We start from the raw sequence: 16,776 nt of genomic DNA, 5'->3' as shown, positions 1-16,776 counted from the left end.
CACAAAGCAGATCAAATCACTCCCTCACTCAAAGCTAGTTGTTTTCCAAGATACTTAAGATAAAAATCTATAAACTCCCAAACAAAAATGACAAGGTTCTGCATGGTCTGCCCCTGCAGACCATGTCTCCCTTCCTAGCTTTACCTTAAAGCTACTGTTCCTTTTATTTATGTTAATGTATCCCTCTGGCTCTCTTTAAGTTCCTCAAATGCTTCCCGCTCTTTCCTATACTGATAGTTTCACAAGTTGCTCTTTCTTTCTTAACGTACTGACTTCCAAGATTCACCATAAATGACATTTTCTTAGGGACATCCAATGTAACCACCCCCACATTCACCAATGCATCAAAAGAAGGCCCTTCTTGACATTTTGCCAAAGCACCTTTTTCTTGCCTTTATACACGTCCATTGTTTTAATGTGGGCATCCCAGGTGGCCCAGTGGTAAAGAACCTGCCTGCCAATGCAGGTGACATAAGAGACACGGGTTCAATCCCTGGTTTGGGAAGATCCCCTGGAGAAGGAAATGGCAACCTACTCCAGTATTCTTACCTAGAAAATTTCATGGACAGTAGAGCCTAGAGGACTATAGTCCATAGAGTCGCAAAGAGTTAGACACAGCTGAAGCAACTTCATACACACATGCACTGTTTTCATGATGTATGTTGGGGGATGCCAGAAGCTGCCCTGCTCTTCCCTGTTCAGGTGGGCAGAGCAAGTCACATTGGAGCAGGTATTACAGAAATATGAAACACTCACTTTGGTAAATGTTGACTGAGTTGTTTTTCATAGCAGAAAGTTGTATGGTACAACAAAGGAAATCCATACCACACCCCTGGTATAAATTGCTGGTTACCTGGGGAGAAGTAGACCATCATATTTATCATATTTTCTGGGAAAAAAAAAAAGGCAGAGAAATCTAACCTCCTCTCCCAATATCTGAAGCCAAGAAACTTAGCAGACGGCAACTTTGGCTGCATTCAGTAGAGGGAAAAGACATGGAGTGTCTTCAAAGAAAATTTACTGGAAGAGAAAGACAAACTTGTGAGAAAGTCATCTGAGTCCAACCCAGAGCCCAAGGACCCCAGAAGGAGGTTCCAGGCAGTATGTGGCCAGAGGCCAGCCGCTCTCTGGGGCCTTTCATTCTAGTACAGTGGCTGTGCTTCAGAAAATTGCTGCTGAGCTTCATGGCTGAAGTTAGAGGGTGTGAATTAATGTGACTCCTAACGATGGCGCCCAAGCACAGACCCACTGCAGCCTGGGCAGGGACCTGGTCTATGAGCCTCATGGTGGCAGCGGACCAGCACCGCCCTTCAGCCCAGATGAGATCAACCTGCAGCATCTGCACCACGTGGCGGTGAAAGCAACCAGGGCGACAACCCACCAGACTGGTTACATTTGTTTACTGGATGAACGGTTTTTCTTCTTTGCGGGTCTACCTCAGTAGATTGAAAGTTTCATGGAAGAAGCTAGCATGTCTGTCTGGCTTCCACTCAGGGCTACCAAGTACAGCACAGGTGGCACCCGGCTCCACGAGGACTGTCCTTCACATGGAACATGACATGAAGACTGCCCCTTAGAGCCTGGTAACTGCTCAATAGCTTCACCCTTACCCTAGTCATCACTGCGTCACCAGAGAGGCAGACACGAAGCAAGCACTCAATATATATTTACAGAATAATTATATAACAGGATGCATGATCTATTCTGTTCATTTGCATACATTTCTATGATTCTTCTTAAAGACGTTTTTGGGTATTTCCCTCCACATACCTAATATGGTATGCCCAAAAGGGATGATTTTATCTATTTTGAGCCACAGGAAGTCAGAACCAGAAAGAAGGTTAGAGTGATAATTGTTTTTATTTTACTCACAAGGAAAGGGAAAACCAGAAAGATAGGATGACTTTTATCTCTTGGTAGAAAAGCCAAGATGAGAACCGCGGGCTCTTGCCTTCCAGTGCCTTTTGCTGTCTCTAGCCTCCACCTGCTCTTCAATAGCTTTCTCTTGTTTTTCTTATGAAACAGAGGCAGAGGTCACTTGATCGCTGACTGCTGTTTGTGCCTTTGACTGCCAAGGCACTGGATTAATAAGGGAAATGCGGATGTGTGTGCTCTACTTGACCCAAAGTGGTAGAACGTTATCAGGGAAATTTCGTATATCAAGACCACAAAGAAAGCTCCACTTTATTGGACTGGTGAATTCTTCAAAACACACCGTATCTTTTAGGATCTCTCTTTCAGTATTTTCAGCACTAACAGCATACTTCTTTCTCCAAATGCTCATGAGTCACACCAACAGCAGCATATTCTCAAGCACAGAAAATGACACAGTGAATACTCAGAAAGAGAAACAAAAAGATCAAATCTACTTAGAGGAAATAAAGGATTAGTGAAAAGTGTGTTCTTAAAATTACATCTGATTTTTATTAGATCAATAATTGCTTAAAATAGGAAACTTCCCTGGTGACCCTGTGGCTAAGACTCTGTGCTCCCTATCCAGGGGGGCCAGGTTCCATCCCTGTTCAGGGAACTAGATCCCACATGCCACAATTAAGACCCGGCAGAGTCAAATATATATATATTTATATAAATATATATATATATATAATATACACACACACACATATATATATGTTTTTTAAAAAACTCAAAAAATTGCTTAAAATAAATATACTTCCAGCTCCAACTTGGTCTTCTGTGTTTGTATTACTAAGATTTGTAAAAATCTTGTTTGGTGTAAAATTTATCCTGTACTTATATGATATGACTCTTGGGGTTCCCTTGTGGCTCAGCTGGTAAAGAATCTGCCTGCAAATGCATGAGACCTGGCTTTGATCCCTGGGTTGAGAAGATCCCCTGGAGAAGTGAAAGGCTACCCACTCCAGTATTCTGGCCGGGAGAATTCTATGGACTGTATCGTCCATGGGGTCGCAAGGAGCTGGACACGACAGTGACTTTCACTTCACTATATGATATGACTCTTACCTAAATTAGTACCTAATTTCTTCCCAACAGAATTAAAGTGAGAAAAATCAAGCCTCCTCTTCTATCTCTGCCACCATCTTTCATTTTTAGATTTATAGTCCTCAAACACCTATCATAAAAATCAGCACCAGTAAAACAAAATACTGATTTTGAATAGGTGACCAGACCAGACACTGAAATGTTCTCCTTATAAATGATGCCCAAGAGAATTCTAGGAGGGCTACTGGATGGGAAAATTACACTTTGTGTTATTTGCAGACTACAAATAATATTAATGCCTTGTCAGGACCTAGACTAACTGTGAGGCAGTTTACAACTGTGTGTTTCTCATGTTTTGGTCTGATTTAAGGCTCATGTAAACACAGTTCTGGACTGTGAGTCAGTGGTGGAGAATCTGTGCAGCCCCAACACTCTGGATCACCTGTGAAAAGATGAGGACAACCAAGGCACAGTCCCTAGCCTTAAGAGGTCTGCAGAATGATTTGACCTAGGACAGCAACTAAATGCACAATTAATTTGACTCATTACATGAGGACAGGTCTGAGCACATGGAGTCCCTGACTGGAAAGACAAGCGACATATTCTATACAGAGGTCTTCAGAGCATGAGGTGGTCGGTACTCCTCCAAGTTCAAGGGAAGGGGAGGTGGGATCCAGCATGTTTTAGGTTTAGAGAGTTAACTGGCAGTTGTGAGGGGGAAAGCATCCAAGAACTGAGAGAATGGTGATGGTGACGGGGGCAGGGAGGAGGGATGAATTACAATACCTAGCAAATATTTACAAATATTTATCTTACAATATTTATTTGACCTTTTTCTTAATTAGTTTTTCTGAAAAGTTACATTCTCCACCACATTTCCCTACCAGTTAATTATAACTAATCAAGTTGTGAAACATTACGTCTCTCTTTTCTCCAGTTTCCTGGGAGAAAGGTCTATCTGAAGACAAGAAGTCAACACTGTCATTTATAAAACATCACAGTAGTATTCTTAATATGGAAGAAATAGTCTCAATTATTTTCACATACATTTATTTCGCTTTTTATTACAATCCTGTGAAATAAGTTGAGTTGGTGTTTTTATTCCTATTTTACAGGAGAAAAAGAAAAGTGTTCACAAAGATACCAAGCAAGCTGTTTAAGGTCACACAATGGATTGTCTTATGTCACTGGGACAAGAACCTGTCTTCTGATTTCTGTGCTCAGATATTCACTCAATAGGCTTGTACTGGACATACCGTGTGTGGCTGGTCATCATGATAGTTCCTAGGAAAAGAACAGTTTACCAGGTAGTTACTACATCTGCCCTCAGGAGGTCAATTAACCAGAGTGTTCAGTAAAGTGTGACTCAGATCAAGACACCGGATCTGCAAGGTAAGCGAAGTGGGACCAAAGAGCTGGAGCACCCAGCCAAGCCTAATGAGGCTCAAGGGAGGTTCCTCTAACAAAGTCACTGCTAACTTGGGACCTTAGCCAATCCAAGACAGTGACTGCTCGGCAGCTGTCCTGAATGGCTGAGGGGTGAGGTGTAAAGTGGAAAATGGAGACAAAAGTGTTCCGAATAAAGGGAGCAGAGTCACTACTCCATAGTGTTATTTCCATGTGTGTGTATATGTGTGCACACATGCACATGTGTGCACCCCTCTCATTTAAAAAAGTCACACACTGTCCAATTGTCATGTCTGTGTAAGAATGAATTACTATGTTTGCCATAAAATGCTGACGTACACTCAGGAGACAAGATATAAGAGGAACCCCAAGAAATATAAGGTCCCTTCTTGGGTTACCCTCATTGATCTCTGAAAATTAGAATTTTTCTAGGGAAAAGAAGGACTTAAGAGGCCATCTAATAATTCTAAAGAAGCAAGGCAGGAATTGAAATATAAACCACTTCCTTACTTCTATGATAAGGAATTGAGGGAAAAGAGGGATTCAGAATATGGCATGCTACAGTTGTAGATTCCAAGAGTTGCCAAGTGTGAAAGAGATGCATGTAGAACACTGGTGGACTATAAAAGTGCTACCATATGTGAGGAGTTTGAAGGAGAACTTCTCTCCCTGCTTTCTAGCTCTGCAAGGCAAGGACTGAAAATTGAACATGACACCCAGTACCTCTCACTATCACCTCTCAGCTCCCCAGACAAATCATTGATCATCCTCTGTTACAAATGCCTGTAGTGCATATTCTGAGTGTAATTCCCAGAAAAATGATCCTATGGAAACTTTCATAATTGAGTTATTGACCTTTACAGCTTTTTCAAAGGAGAAAGGCCAATGAGTCACACGTATGCTACAACTCTAGACCATCTGAATGTCTTCAAATAAGATGGCTTAAGAATTTGTTTAATTCTTGGCTCTCTCTAATAAACTCAAGATACAAAAACCTACATTTTAAGCCCTTATTTATCTCACTAAGCTTCAAGTTATATTTGCTTCTGGATATATCACTTAGATAATCTGCTATCTCCTTACGTATGGTGTCCAAAAGCCCAAGTCACTCAGAAGCCCCCACTCTTCAGTTCAGTTCAGTCACTCAATCGTGTCCAATTCTTTGTGACTCCATGGGCTGCAGCACGCCAGGCTTCTCTGTCCTTCACCAACTCCTGAAGGTAGCTCAAACTCATGTCCATCGAGTCGGTGATGCCACACATCTCATCCTCTGTCGTCCCCTTCTCCTGCCTTCAATCTTTCCCAGCGTCAGGGTCTTTTCCAATGAGTCAGTTCTCATCAGGTGGCCAAAGTATTGGAGTTTCAGCTTCAGCCTCAGTCCTTCCAATGAATATTCAGGACTGATCTCCTTTAGGATGGACTGGTTGGATCTCCTTGCAGTCCAAGGGACTCTCAAGAGTCTTCTCCAACACCACAGTTCAAAAGCATCAATTCTTTGGCACTGCTGCAGCTCTCACATCCATCCATACATGACTACTGGAAAACCCCATTCTTACAAAAGTACAATTGACCAAGCAGTCTCCTTCTCAAATTTCTCATTCTGGGTCATCAAACCATGATTCTCCCAAATAAGAGAAACAGAATAACACTTGGAAAAAGAGCTTAGATATCTATTAGCTCTACTTTAAGTCAAACAAACAAATCACTACAACAGGAAAAAGATTAAAAATAAACTCAGAGTCAAATATCTTGAATTAGAAATCTGGTTCTAATATTCTTTACACTTCAGTTCTTCATCTGAATGAAGTGGAACATAGTGGCAGTTTCACAGCATGCAGTTAAATGAGGTAATGCATGTGAAAATACTTACCACAAAGAGTAGGACATAGTTGATGAGGAAGAAATGTTTGTTGAGTTAATCACTCTTTACTGTTGCTATTCAATTGTTAAGTTGTGTTCAACTCTTTGAGACCCCATGGGCTGTGGCACACCAGGCTCCCCTGTCCTTCACTATCTCTTGAAGTTTGCTCAGATTCATGTCCAGTTGAGTCGGTGATGCTACCTAACCATCTCTTCCTCTGCTGCCCCCTTCTTCTTTTGCCTTCAGTCTTTCCCAGTATCAGGATTTTTTCCACTGAGTCAGCTCTTTGGATCAAATGGCCAAAGTATTGGAGCTTCAGCATCAGTCTTTCCAATGAATATTCAGGGTTGATTTCCTTTAAGATTGACTGGTTTAATCTCCTTGCAGTCCAAGGGCTCTCAAGAGTCTTCTCCAAAACCACAATTCAAACACATCAATCACTGCTTAAACTGACCATTTCTATCAGCATTACCTTTTTTTCTCTGATTTATCTCTTTCCATGGTCTCTACCCTTAGGCCCTAACAGACCTGCAGAAGCAAGTTGTTTCTGATCTCACTTTCCCATTTTCCAGCCCAAATCTATCCACACACTCTGCCAATCTTTTAAAAATTAATTCCCCTATTCAAAAACCCAAAATAGAGGTTTTAGAGTCTACAGGCCAAAGAACACAGTCCTCATCCTGCGTTTATCCTCAATCCATCCACAGAACTTTTTCAAACCATTCTTCCTGTGGTTCCAGCGTCCACCCTCTGTACTCTCATGAGCTGGGTTCCCGGACATACACACTCTCAGCTCTGAGGTCAAGCTATGCCAGCCCAACTCTTTCTGGAAGCCTACTCTGGCAAATTCAGAGGGATTTCTTCCCAGAGCCAAAGGCATTGTTAATTACATCTATTCTTGTATTATTCTCTAATTGTTTCACTTACAAATGTGGGAATCCTACTTCTCTGAACAGATTATAATGCTTTGACAAGTTTCTAATGTCTACTTAATATCCCTCCAGAATGCTTAAAATTAATTGTAGTAAACTAAACAAACAAACAAACAAACAAAACCTAAGAATTCTGAATAATCTAAATTATTATAAAAACAAATTATAGAAGATTTTTCCTATAATGTCAATTCATATGCTTAATCATTTTCCCTGAATTAACATCCAGAATATGGCACAAATTTATAGGCAGAGAAAATATTAGCAATTTAATAATACTTTTTATAACACTATAAAACACCATTACTTCTGTAAAATAACCTATTGCATCTATTTTTCACATGTAGTACATTTAAGGCAAATTTTCTATGTCAAAAAATGTCAGTGATTCCTAAAACTTAAAAAACACTACATCTATGTTGCAAAATATCTCCTTGAGTCAAAACATCTCTGCTCACATCTATGGCTATTGAGCACAGAATTTGCTGGTTCAAGGTTAAAGGCAAAGTTCCTAAGGCTGCTTTTATACAGTTCCTGAGTCGTGGATGAGAAACTCTGTTCCTCATTCTCTCTTTTCACAGTGTAGATAGCTTTTCGTCTACTATTTTTAAGATGGCTACAGTATTAGCCACTTACAGTGTTGGTATTGTAGCTGTTGTACCTGTTTGAGGCGTGCCAGGTGTACAAAAGGGCAAACTGTCCTGATGGCTTCCTCTGAACAACAGCCTCGGGTTATTCTTGCTTCTGGAAACCTGGCTATCATGTCAAACAACTGGACTATTTGGTGATGGTAGTTCATAAAAAATCTAATGATGATAAGTCAAACAGATTGCATTGCTGGGTCAATTAACTGATTTCAACAGAATTTGATGCCTTATATTGATGAAGAAGTGTAAGTCATCTATCAATGGTGACATCACTTCCCACTGTATTCACACTTAATTTCAGATTTTCTATTGTATAGCTTCTGGGGAAAAAAAGTTTAAAAGCTTTTGTATGCACCATAGATAAGCCTCTATTTAAACCAGATAAACCCAGAAACGGCTCCTATTTACACAGCAGGAATTTGCAGCTAATTCAGTTGGGATGTTTTCTTATTATGGTATCTATTCTCTGCTAAGTTTTTCAGCAGTGACAACTGAACATTATTGTCATCACATTAGTCCTCTAAGATAAGATACACTCAGAGTCCTTTTAAGTAAGAATTTTGGATAATTAGATTAGGACCCTGTGCCCAATTTTTTTTTTAAAGCTAACAGGGAATCTGTATTTTATAATTAGGGAAAACATATTAAAAAAACCCCTCTCACTTCAGCATTAATACACTAAGAATTCAGTTCACTAAATTCTAGTGTTTTCTTTCTTATAATTCCCTAACCTATTAAGAGAGCAGTTTTGCCACTTTCTTTCCTTTGAAATAATTCCAACTTTGTACTGCAGATCTTTCTGAAGACATTTGGAGATTTAACTTCAGTGGTGCACAAAACAGAAGATAGAATAATTACTTTAGTTCAAAAAATACCTGTTTTGAAAACCATGAATTTCTTCTCTTTGATATGATCACATGTTGAATTTGCTTAATGTTTTTATGAGAACTGACCCAATAAACTTTGATAAAATGCTGCAAACCAATAAAGTTTATATGCAAATATTAATTGAAATTAAATAAGATGAATTCCAAATACAGGGTTTCTTAAGAGTGAGTTTGATCATCCCAGGTTTCAGTTTTCAGAACTGATCTAAAGTCTTCATAAGGCCACTGTGCCCATCATATTAGAAGCACAGTTTTGAAATAAAAAACACACTGCTTATTTTCTCTTCTACTTAAAAAAAAAGCAACAAGTATAAGTCTGGTTAACTGTATGAGTAAGCATTTTATTCATATGATTTACCTTTTTCCTTGGATATATAAAGCATACATATAGAGTGTGACAGAACAAACTCAAATACATGGGACTCAAATGACTATTGTGAAAAATTCAAATATTCTGTTTGCCTTTAAAGCTACATTAACTATCAATTGTAGTAAAGTGCTTATTATTTAGAATTCTTTTTTTTCTTCTATTTGACTACCTACACACAGTAGAAGTAAATATGTCTAAAATTGGTGCTGGCTTTGATAAGCCACGGTGATGACATCAGCCTGACTTCTAGCTTCTGGAATGCAGAACTGAGACCTTACAGCGATCTGTGGACTCTGCGGTCCCAGCATAACTCTCCTTGTCACAACCTATGATCCATTCCAAGCCAAGACTCCTTCTCTAAATATACAACACAATTAAACAAGAGTATTCTGGAATATGGGTGTTGTCAAACGCAGGACTGGTGGGGGCGGGGTGGGGTGAGAGGAGAAGAGGAACTACGGTTCTGTTAAAAAGTACAAGGATTTTAAAATTGTACATGGTGTACGACAATGTTAATGTACTTCATATAACTTAATTGCACACTTAAAACTAATGGGAAATTTCACGTTATGTTTATTCCATCACAATTAAAAAAAAGAAAAGCTCCGGACTTCCATGTTCCTGCCATGAAGATTCCAAGCTCCCAATGCAGGGGACACCGGTTGGATCCCTGGGTGGGGGAACTAAGATTCCGCAAGTGCAAAATACAGATAAAAACTAGAACAAGAAAAAAAAAAAAAGTAAAAAACCCTCTATGTGGGTGGTTTCTGAAAATTGTGGATTTCAGGAGTTTTTCACAACTGTCTAATAAGTTTCTAGGTCCGATGTGTCATCTGTTGTAACCCTGTCACAGTGACCAGGTCGCTCTTGCAGGAATATTTACTGAGCTAGGTTGCTGGGGGCCTAGAAAGGCAACCATTCATCAGGGATTAGTAAACAGCACTCACACCAAATGTCGAGCTAAAAGGACGGCAGAAGAAAACCTGGAAAGTAAGATGTAAGAACAGGTGTTAGACAAGGAGCATGTGGAAACGTCACTTGCTCCCGGGCTGTGGGCCCTGTGAGGAGCTGCTAAGTGCAGAAACCTCTACTTCCTATCCCAGGAAGGGCCTTACCATCAGCCCCGCGCAGTGACCACAAGGACAAGCCAAGGCTGGTCCGAGGGAGTTAGTAGGCCTCGGGGCCCACGGGATGACTGTGGGTTCTAGCACTTCCTAGAGGACGCAGCGCAATTTCAAAGGACGGAGGCTGGCCGAGGGCGAGACGCCTCTCGACCGACCCTCCTGCCTCGCGTCTGCCTGCTAGCAAGGCGAGGCGCGGCTGCTGCGGGAGGGCGCGCACTGGCTCAGAGGCGGTGCCTGTCCGCGGGGTGGCGGGTGCGGGGGGCGCCGGGAAAGTACCTCTGCAGAGTGCAAATCGACTCAACGTGCGAGAGGTATTTGAAATAAGGAGAAAACCCAGAGTACCGGGCTGGAGTTGTCATCGCCATTCTATTCTGCTCCTAGTGCTCCCGGGAGAAACCAGTTTCTGCACCAGCAGTGAACTAACACCTGGGTATCCTCTTACTCTTTCCGATTGGAATGTGAGCACCCCTGGGGTCTCCAGGCGTGCACAGCCAGAGCCTGATGCGATGCCTAGCACTTGGAAGGTGCTCAGCAAGTAAATGAGGAGCTATGTTCTGAAGCCGAGACCAAGAAGCGCAGGTGGAGCCCTCTCCAGAGTTCTCCTCTTGCTGACACGCCCCTGCAGGTGTTGGCACTTCCCAAAGTCTCCCCTGCCCGCCGGCGCGCACGCGCCCACCCCGAACTCCCCAGGCCCTGGAACTACCTACCAGCAACGGCGACCAGCAGACCGACAGCACGCACATGATCCCCATGAGCTGGATGGCCGTCTCTGTCGTGATTCGGCCCCACTGGGCGCTGGACTGAGACGCAGTGGCCTTGGCCCTGCAGCGGGACACCAGGGCCTTAATGGTGGCCAGGTTGCAGGCGAAGGTGACCACCAGCGCCGAGAGCCCCAGGATGGCAAAGGCAGAAGCGAAGAAAACGTTGCCCCAGTTTTGCCGGGAGTTAGTCCCGTTGCCCTCAGGCCGGGTGCTAATGAAGCACCAAGTCCCAGGCCACTGGATGGTATACTGACCTACGCCCAGCACCGGCAACAGGGCGAAGGCGAGCACGGCCAGCCACACGCCCAGCAGCACGGCGCGGGTGACGCTGGCCTTCATGTGGCTTGAGTACCAGTGCGGCGCCCGGGTGGCCAGCGCCCGCTCGACGGCCATGGCGCTGGCAATGAAGAGCGAGGAGAGCCCAAAGACGGTCATGGTCAGGCCGAAGAAGGTGCACAACCTCCCCGATGGGTCGAGCTGCTCCCAGTGCTGGTGGGACAGGTAGAGGACGATGACCACCGGGCTGGTGAGCAGCTGCCCGACCATGTCGGTGAGCGCCAGCCAGCCGATGCACAGCAGGAACGACTTCTTGCGCTTGCTCTCCCGGCGCCTGTAGCTCTTCGACACGAGCGTTATGGCCAGCGCGTTGCCCACGAACCCGGTGATCATCATGGTCATCGAAAAGGCTACGGACACCGAGCCGCAGTCCTCGCTGGCCTCCGGGGGCAGCGTGAGGTTGCTCCGCGCCTCAACGGCGCGCTCGGCCGCCCAGATGCCCGGGTCGGAGTGGTTGAAGCGCGTACAGAAAGGGGCGCTCGCGTGGTCCCGGGTCGCCTTCATATTGCCTTGGAGGTGAGGCAGGGACGGCACCTTGAGAACAGCGACGGGAGCCGGCCGACCCGGCGCGGGAGGCGGCGGCTGTCGGTGGCGACCGGGGCTGGGGCTGGGGTCGCGGCTAGGCTGCCCTCCATGATGTGGGGCGCAGGCGCCGCCTCACTTCGCCACTAAGGCGGCGGCGCCGGGGCTCCCAGGCCAAGCAGGCAGCCGCGCCGTCGGCTCCCAGGCGTCCGGAGGTGCCCGGCGCCTGCTATAAGCCCGAGGCGGGCGGGGCGCCCGTGGGCGTGGGCCAAAGTGCAGTGGGAGGAGGATGCAGAAGCAGCCGAGAGCCTCCCTCCCTCTCTCTCTCTCGCTGCGGCTTGATCACTGCTTTGGCCGCCTGGGCTCCGAACATCCTTCCACTGCCAGAGGACTCCTCTCGAAATGCTCCAGCTCCTGCCGCGACCGGCCGCCCAGCCAGGCTGCCCCGCGCCGCCTCCGGTTCTCTGCCAGAGAAGAGGCGGTGAGAGGCTGGGGCTAAAAGGTCTCCCTCGGCTACCCCACCTCAGGCAAGTTGCCAAGGTGCCCGCCTTCCTCCTTCTCCATCCACAGACTCGCGCAAGGACCGGATCTTCCTCCCGGCGCTCTTTTGTGACCCTGAGAAGTTGTATCTTACCTACCTGACCCTGAGTAATCTAGGCAAACCACACTCCTGATGCGTAGATGAGCGTGAACATTTTTCCCTTTCTACTTTGGGACTCTCGCATGATCTTAAGCAGGCCAGGTTGCTCTGTCCCCAGGGGAGCACTGAAACTGTAAAACCAATCGTGCCATAAGATTTAAGGGAATAGGTACCGGAAGACAAAATAAAATCAGACTGTCGGATTCAAAAATAAAGAAATCCCAACTACCAACCCCTTCCATCACCAGCCTAAATTCTTCTCCTTCCTTAACTTTAAATATATATATATATATATATATATATATATATATATATATATTAATTAATTTAAAATATTTTTAAAATTTAGCTAGGGCAAAAGGGGCTAGAGGCAGGTGGCTGCCACTCACTCTTTCACTGTCTCAGCACATCTGAATTATTGAAATCAAAGGCTGCTAGCCTGTAGGAGTGAGGGGAGGTGGGCCAGAGAAACAAGGCAAACTCTTACAAAGCCTGCAACCATCTTTCTCCACCCTGGACCATTCTTATGCAATTAGGACTAGAAGCTGCATTTAGATGTTATGAAGGTCTTCACATTTAGTGAAAATGGGCATAATCACTCAGTAACATCTTTTATTAAGCCAATATTTTATGTGTTTCACAACCATTTCCCTAGTTTTTCTCAGACATCCTTCAAGTATTATTACTCCCCTTTTAAGGTGAGGTAACTGAGGCTCCTGAAGTTAAAGGATGTGCCCAAGCCCTTCAGCAATTCTCCAGTCTCCAACTTCTTATCTGAAGCACAGTGTTCTTTACATAGATACCATAACCACTCTCAACAGGTGATAAGACCAGCAGTTCTCAAACCTAGTGAGAGTCTAGTTTTTCTGCCTTTTCATCTTGTCGGGGAAATGGAAAGATTTTAAAAATTATTTTTGAACTTCATTTTCCCTCATATTTAAGAAATTAGATCTAATCATTCAGCTCAGTCGTTTCCATCGTGTCCGACTCTGTGGCGACTCTATGGGCTGTAACCTGTGAGGCTCCTCTATCCTTGGGATTCTCCAGGCAAGAACACTGCAGCGGTTTGTCATGCTCTCCTCCAGGGGAGCTTCCTGTCCCAGGGATGGAACCCTCGGTATCTCCTGCGTTTTCTGTATCGCAGGCGGATTCTTTACCGCTGAGCCAGTCGGGAAGCGGGAAGCGCATTTACTCAGTCCTATGAAGACCATTACTCAGACTTTCAGAGCAAGACTGGGTCAGTTCAGTTGTCTTTTCCAGCTTAGTTGATCTCATTGGATGTAAATGAGTGGTAGGATATGAGAATGGACTATGTCCCCTTGCATTCTTTCTATGCTGTTGTTTTGACTCTGTATCAGAGTCTGAAAAAAAAAAATTATAGGGCTATATAGTTTTTAAAGGAGAAAAAGCAAAAATGAAATGTAAACTCTATTTTAACATGCATTAATCACATCACTAATTTCATTTTGTGTTTTACTGTTTTTTTCTTTTACTTTTTTCAAATTTATTTGTAATGCCATGTGTCTAATGAGAACAACTAAGAAGGAATAGAAAAGTGGTTCATTTTTTAAATCTTCCCCCAAGCTTTTATTAGTTTTAATTAGTCTCAAACTCATATTTGTGAAAATGTTTTTCTAAAGTGTCATTTGAAAAGTAAAATAATATTTGATGGTATTCCCAGATACAGGTTTTATCCAAAGCATTGGATTGAAAGTACATATCAAAATTTAATGTTATAGCAATAAAACTCTAGTGTAACTGTATATTTATTTTAAAATTTAAGACCTTTCATGATTTATACAGCAAAAAAACTAAACAAAACAAAGCCAATCTACAATGACACCAAAACTTATTATTTATTAATATTTGACCTCTTTGAAAATTTTGTTACCCTCACTGCAGTACACACCAGTTAGACTACATAAGAGTTAAAATTATAAGGGCATATAGTATCAAACAGTTAATGTTAGCTTCTCTTAACTCACCTCCACCAATGCCTTAAGTGTACTGCATTTCAGAGTTTTTGTATAACACTTTCCTCCTTTCTGTGTATTGATTCCTAAGTTGTATGTTTTGTAGCTATTCACGTTGAAAACAAGTAATTTGGAGGATCTGAGGTGTCACTATAGAATGCTGGCACAGAATGACTCCAGATCCACACTTGGTGTCAGAACAGAAACAGTCTGAATTGTGTTGTTCTGAAACATCACTGCCCTCTAGTGACCCAAAGGTTAATAACATGCCATATAATTTCTGAACAATACATGCTTTGCTTAGGGACCTCTGATACTTTTCGTAGGGACCTAACTCATTAATACGTAACTGTTGTCATTCTGTCTTTCTTTGAGTGTCTGTTTAATCAATCTTCCAGTGAGGATTAAAGTTATAAAGTCAGGTAACTGAAAGACCACACATTCAAAAACTTTTAAAAAGATTTTAAAGCATGTATTCACCCATTATGCAATTTTAACTGACATTATGCCTAGAAGTGATTTTAGTCCATAAATTTAAATCCCCTATTGTATCTTACATCTTAAAATTCATGACATATGTCAGTACTTAGCTAGTGCTGATGAATTTATTGTATATACTTCTACTGAACTTCTATCAGGAAATCTTAAAATAGACATAAATTTAAAAAAAATTAAATTAAGTCCTGAATAGTCACTGGAAGGACTGATGCTGAAGCTGAAGCTCCAATACTTTGTCCATCTGATGCGAAGAACTGACTCATTGGAAAAGACCCTGATGCTGGGAAAGATTGAAGGCAGGAGGAGAAGGGAACGACAGAGGATGAGATGGTTGGATGGCATCACCGACTCGATGGGCATGAGTTTGAGCAAGCTCTGGGAGCTGGTGATGGACAAGGAAGCCTGGTATGCTGCAGTCCATGGGATAGCAAAGAGTCAGACATGACTAACTGAACTGGAAAAATTAATAAATAGTTTCACACAATCAAGCCCTTGATTACCTGAAAATATCTGCAGTTCTTACTCTATAGAGCCAACTACTAATTTCAGCATGTTTTCAAGTCATTTATTCAATAAATATTGGGTCTTGTCTGCTAGCCTAGTAGTTAAGACTCCATGCTTCCAATGCAGGGGATGCAGGTTCAATTTTTGGTGGGGAACTAAGATCCCACATGCTGCGTGGTGCAGTCAAAAATAAATAGTGAGCATCCACTCTATGTCAGACACCATACAGATGTCAAGGACACAAGAAAAACAAAAGTTTCTACATTTACAGAGTTTATATTTTAATGGAAACTCTTGATTTTTTTACCCAAAATATCAAGAAAGAATGCTAAACTCAGTGGCTTTTGTGATTTGTCATGCAAACCAAGAAACCCAATTTTAGAAATAATGTACCGTTTTGATGAAAAAGTGGAAAAATGTGTACAGTCTTCAGGATCAAATAAGATTTATCTCAGGAACACAAGGTAGACGTAGCTCTCAAACATTAATCAATATAATTAGTAGTTCAGCAAAATAAAGAAGACACTTTAAGTCTTTTCTAAATCAATTATCTGGATACCCTAAGTCCCTTTTATTGACTGCCTCTTTTCCAAACTTCTCTTTCTGTTTCATTATATACTTAGTAATTTTTAACTGAAAACTGGACATTAAAGTTCATATACTGTAGTGACTGTGGATTTCATTTTTCTTCTGAAGATTACTGATTTGGTAGTGATGGGGTGGTCCTTTTGGCAGTTAACGTGCCTGGATTCAAAATGCTAACATTTTCTCTCCTCTGATAGGCAGCTACTATTACCTCTTGTCTCTTCATGGCTACTCTTTAAGCCTGGTTTCCTGTGAATTGATCTATCCTATCTAATGCAAAGAGCCAACTCATTGGAAAAGACCCTGATGCTGGGAAAGACTGAAGGCAAAGAAAAAGGGGGGTGGCAGAGGACGAAATGGTTAGATGGCATCACTGACTCAATGGACATGAATTTGAGCAAACTTTGGGAGACAGCAGAGGACAGAGGAGCCTAGCATGCTACAGTCCATGGAGTCACAAAGAGTTAGACATGATTTACCAACCGAACAACAACAACATACCTATATGATTTGTTGGTTGTTCAGTGGTAGGGATCATTCTGTCTGGTTTATTTGCTTATAGGGAGTCTCTTCTAATTTCTAGCTGTTCTGTCAGTTTGGGGCTGTGCCCTGGTATTTCAAGCCTGTGAAGCTTCAGCTTGCTTTTTTAAATTAGGTTCCAGGGCGATTCTGTCATTCACATATAGTTTGGCTGTCAAATGTAGATTTGGACAGATGTTCCAGTTCACTCTTTCTGTGGTTCTCATTGTTTGAATTTCCTATTTA

General features: G+C 42.7%; 1 protein-coding gene across 10 annotated transcripts in view; it reads right to left on the bottom strand.

Annotated features, from left to right (window-relative positions):
• The window catches only part of PTGER3 (prostaglandin E receptor 3), a 237,919-nt gene extending 225,601 nt beyond the window's left edge, over positions 1 to 12,318 (bottom strand). For 4 of the 10 annotated variants that reach the window (XM_043878856.1, XM_043878851.1, XM_043878855.1 and 1 more), the window contains exon 1: positions 10,900 to 12,311. In XM_043878856.1, the coding sequence (XP_043734791.1) occupies positions 10,900 to 11,793 (894 nt within the window). In that variant the 5' untranslated portion in view covers positions 11,794 to 12,311. Of the gene's footprint in view, positions 1 to 2,765; positions 4,249 to 8,875; positions 10,052 to 10,899 lie in introns of those variants that run through there. The other 6 variants (XM_043878853.1, XM_043878854.1, XM_043878858.1 and 3 more) reach the window with 5 other exon arrangements.
• Between the last annotated feature and the right edge of the window lie 4,458 nt (positions 12,319 to 16,776).

This window comes from Cervus elaphus, chromosome 20 (genome assembly GCF_910594005.1).
Source record: "Cervus elaphus chromosome 20, mCerEla1.1, whole genome shotgun sequence".
NCBI classification, from domain to species: Eukaryota; Metazoa; Chordata; class Mammalia; order Artiodactyla; family Cervidae; genus Cervus; species Cervus elaphus.
Note: the sequence above shows the minus strand (reverse complement) of the source record. Positions and strands in the feature narration are given on the sequence as shown.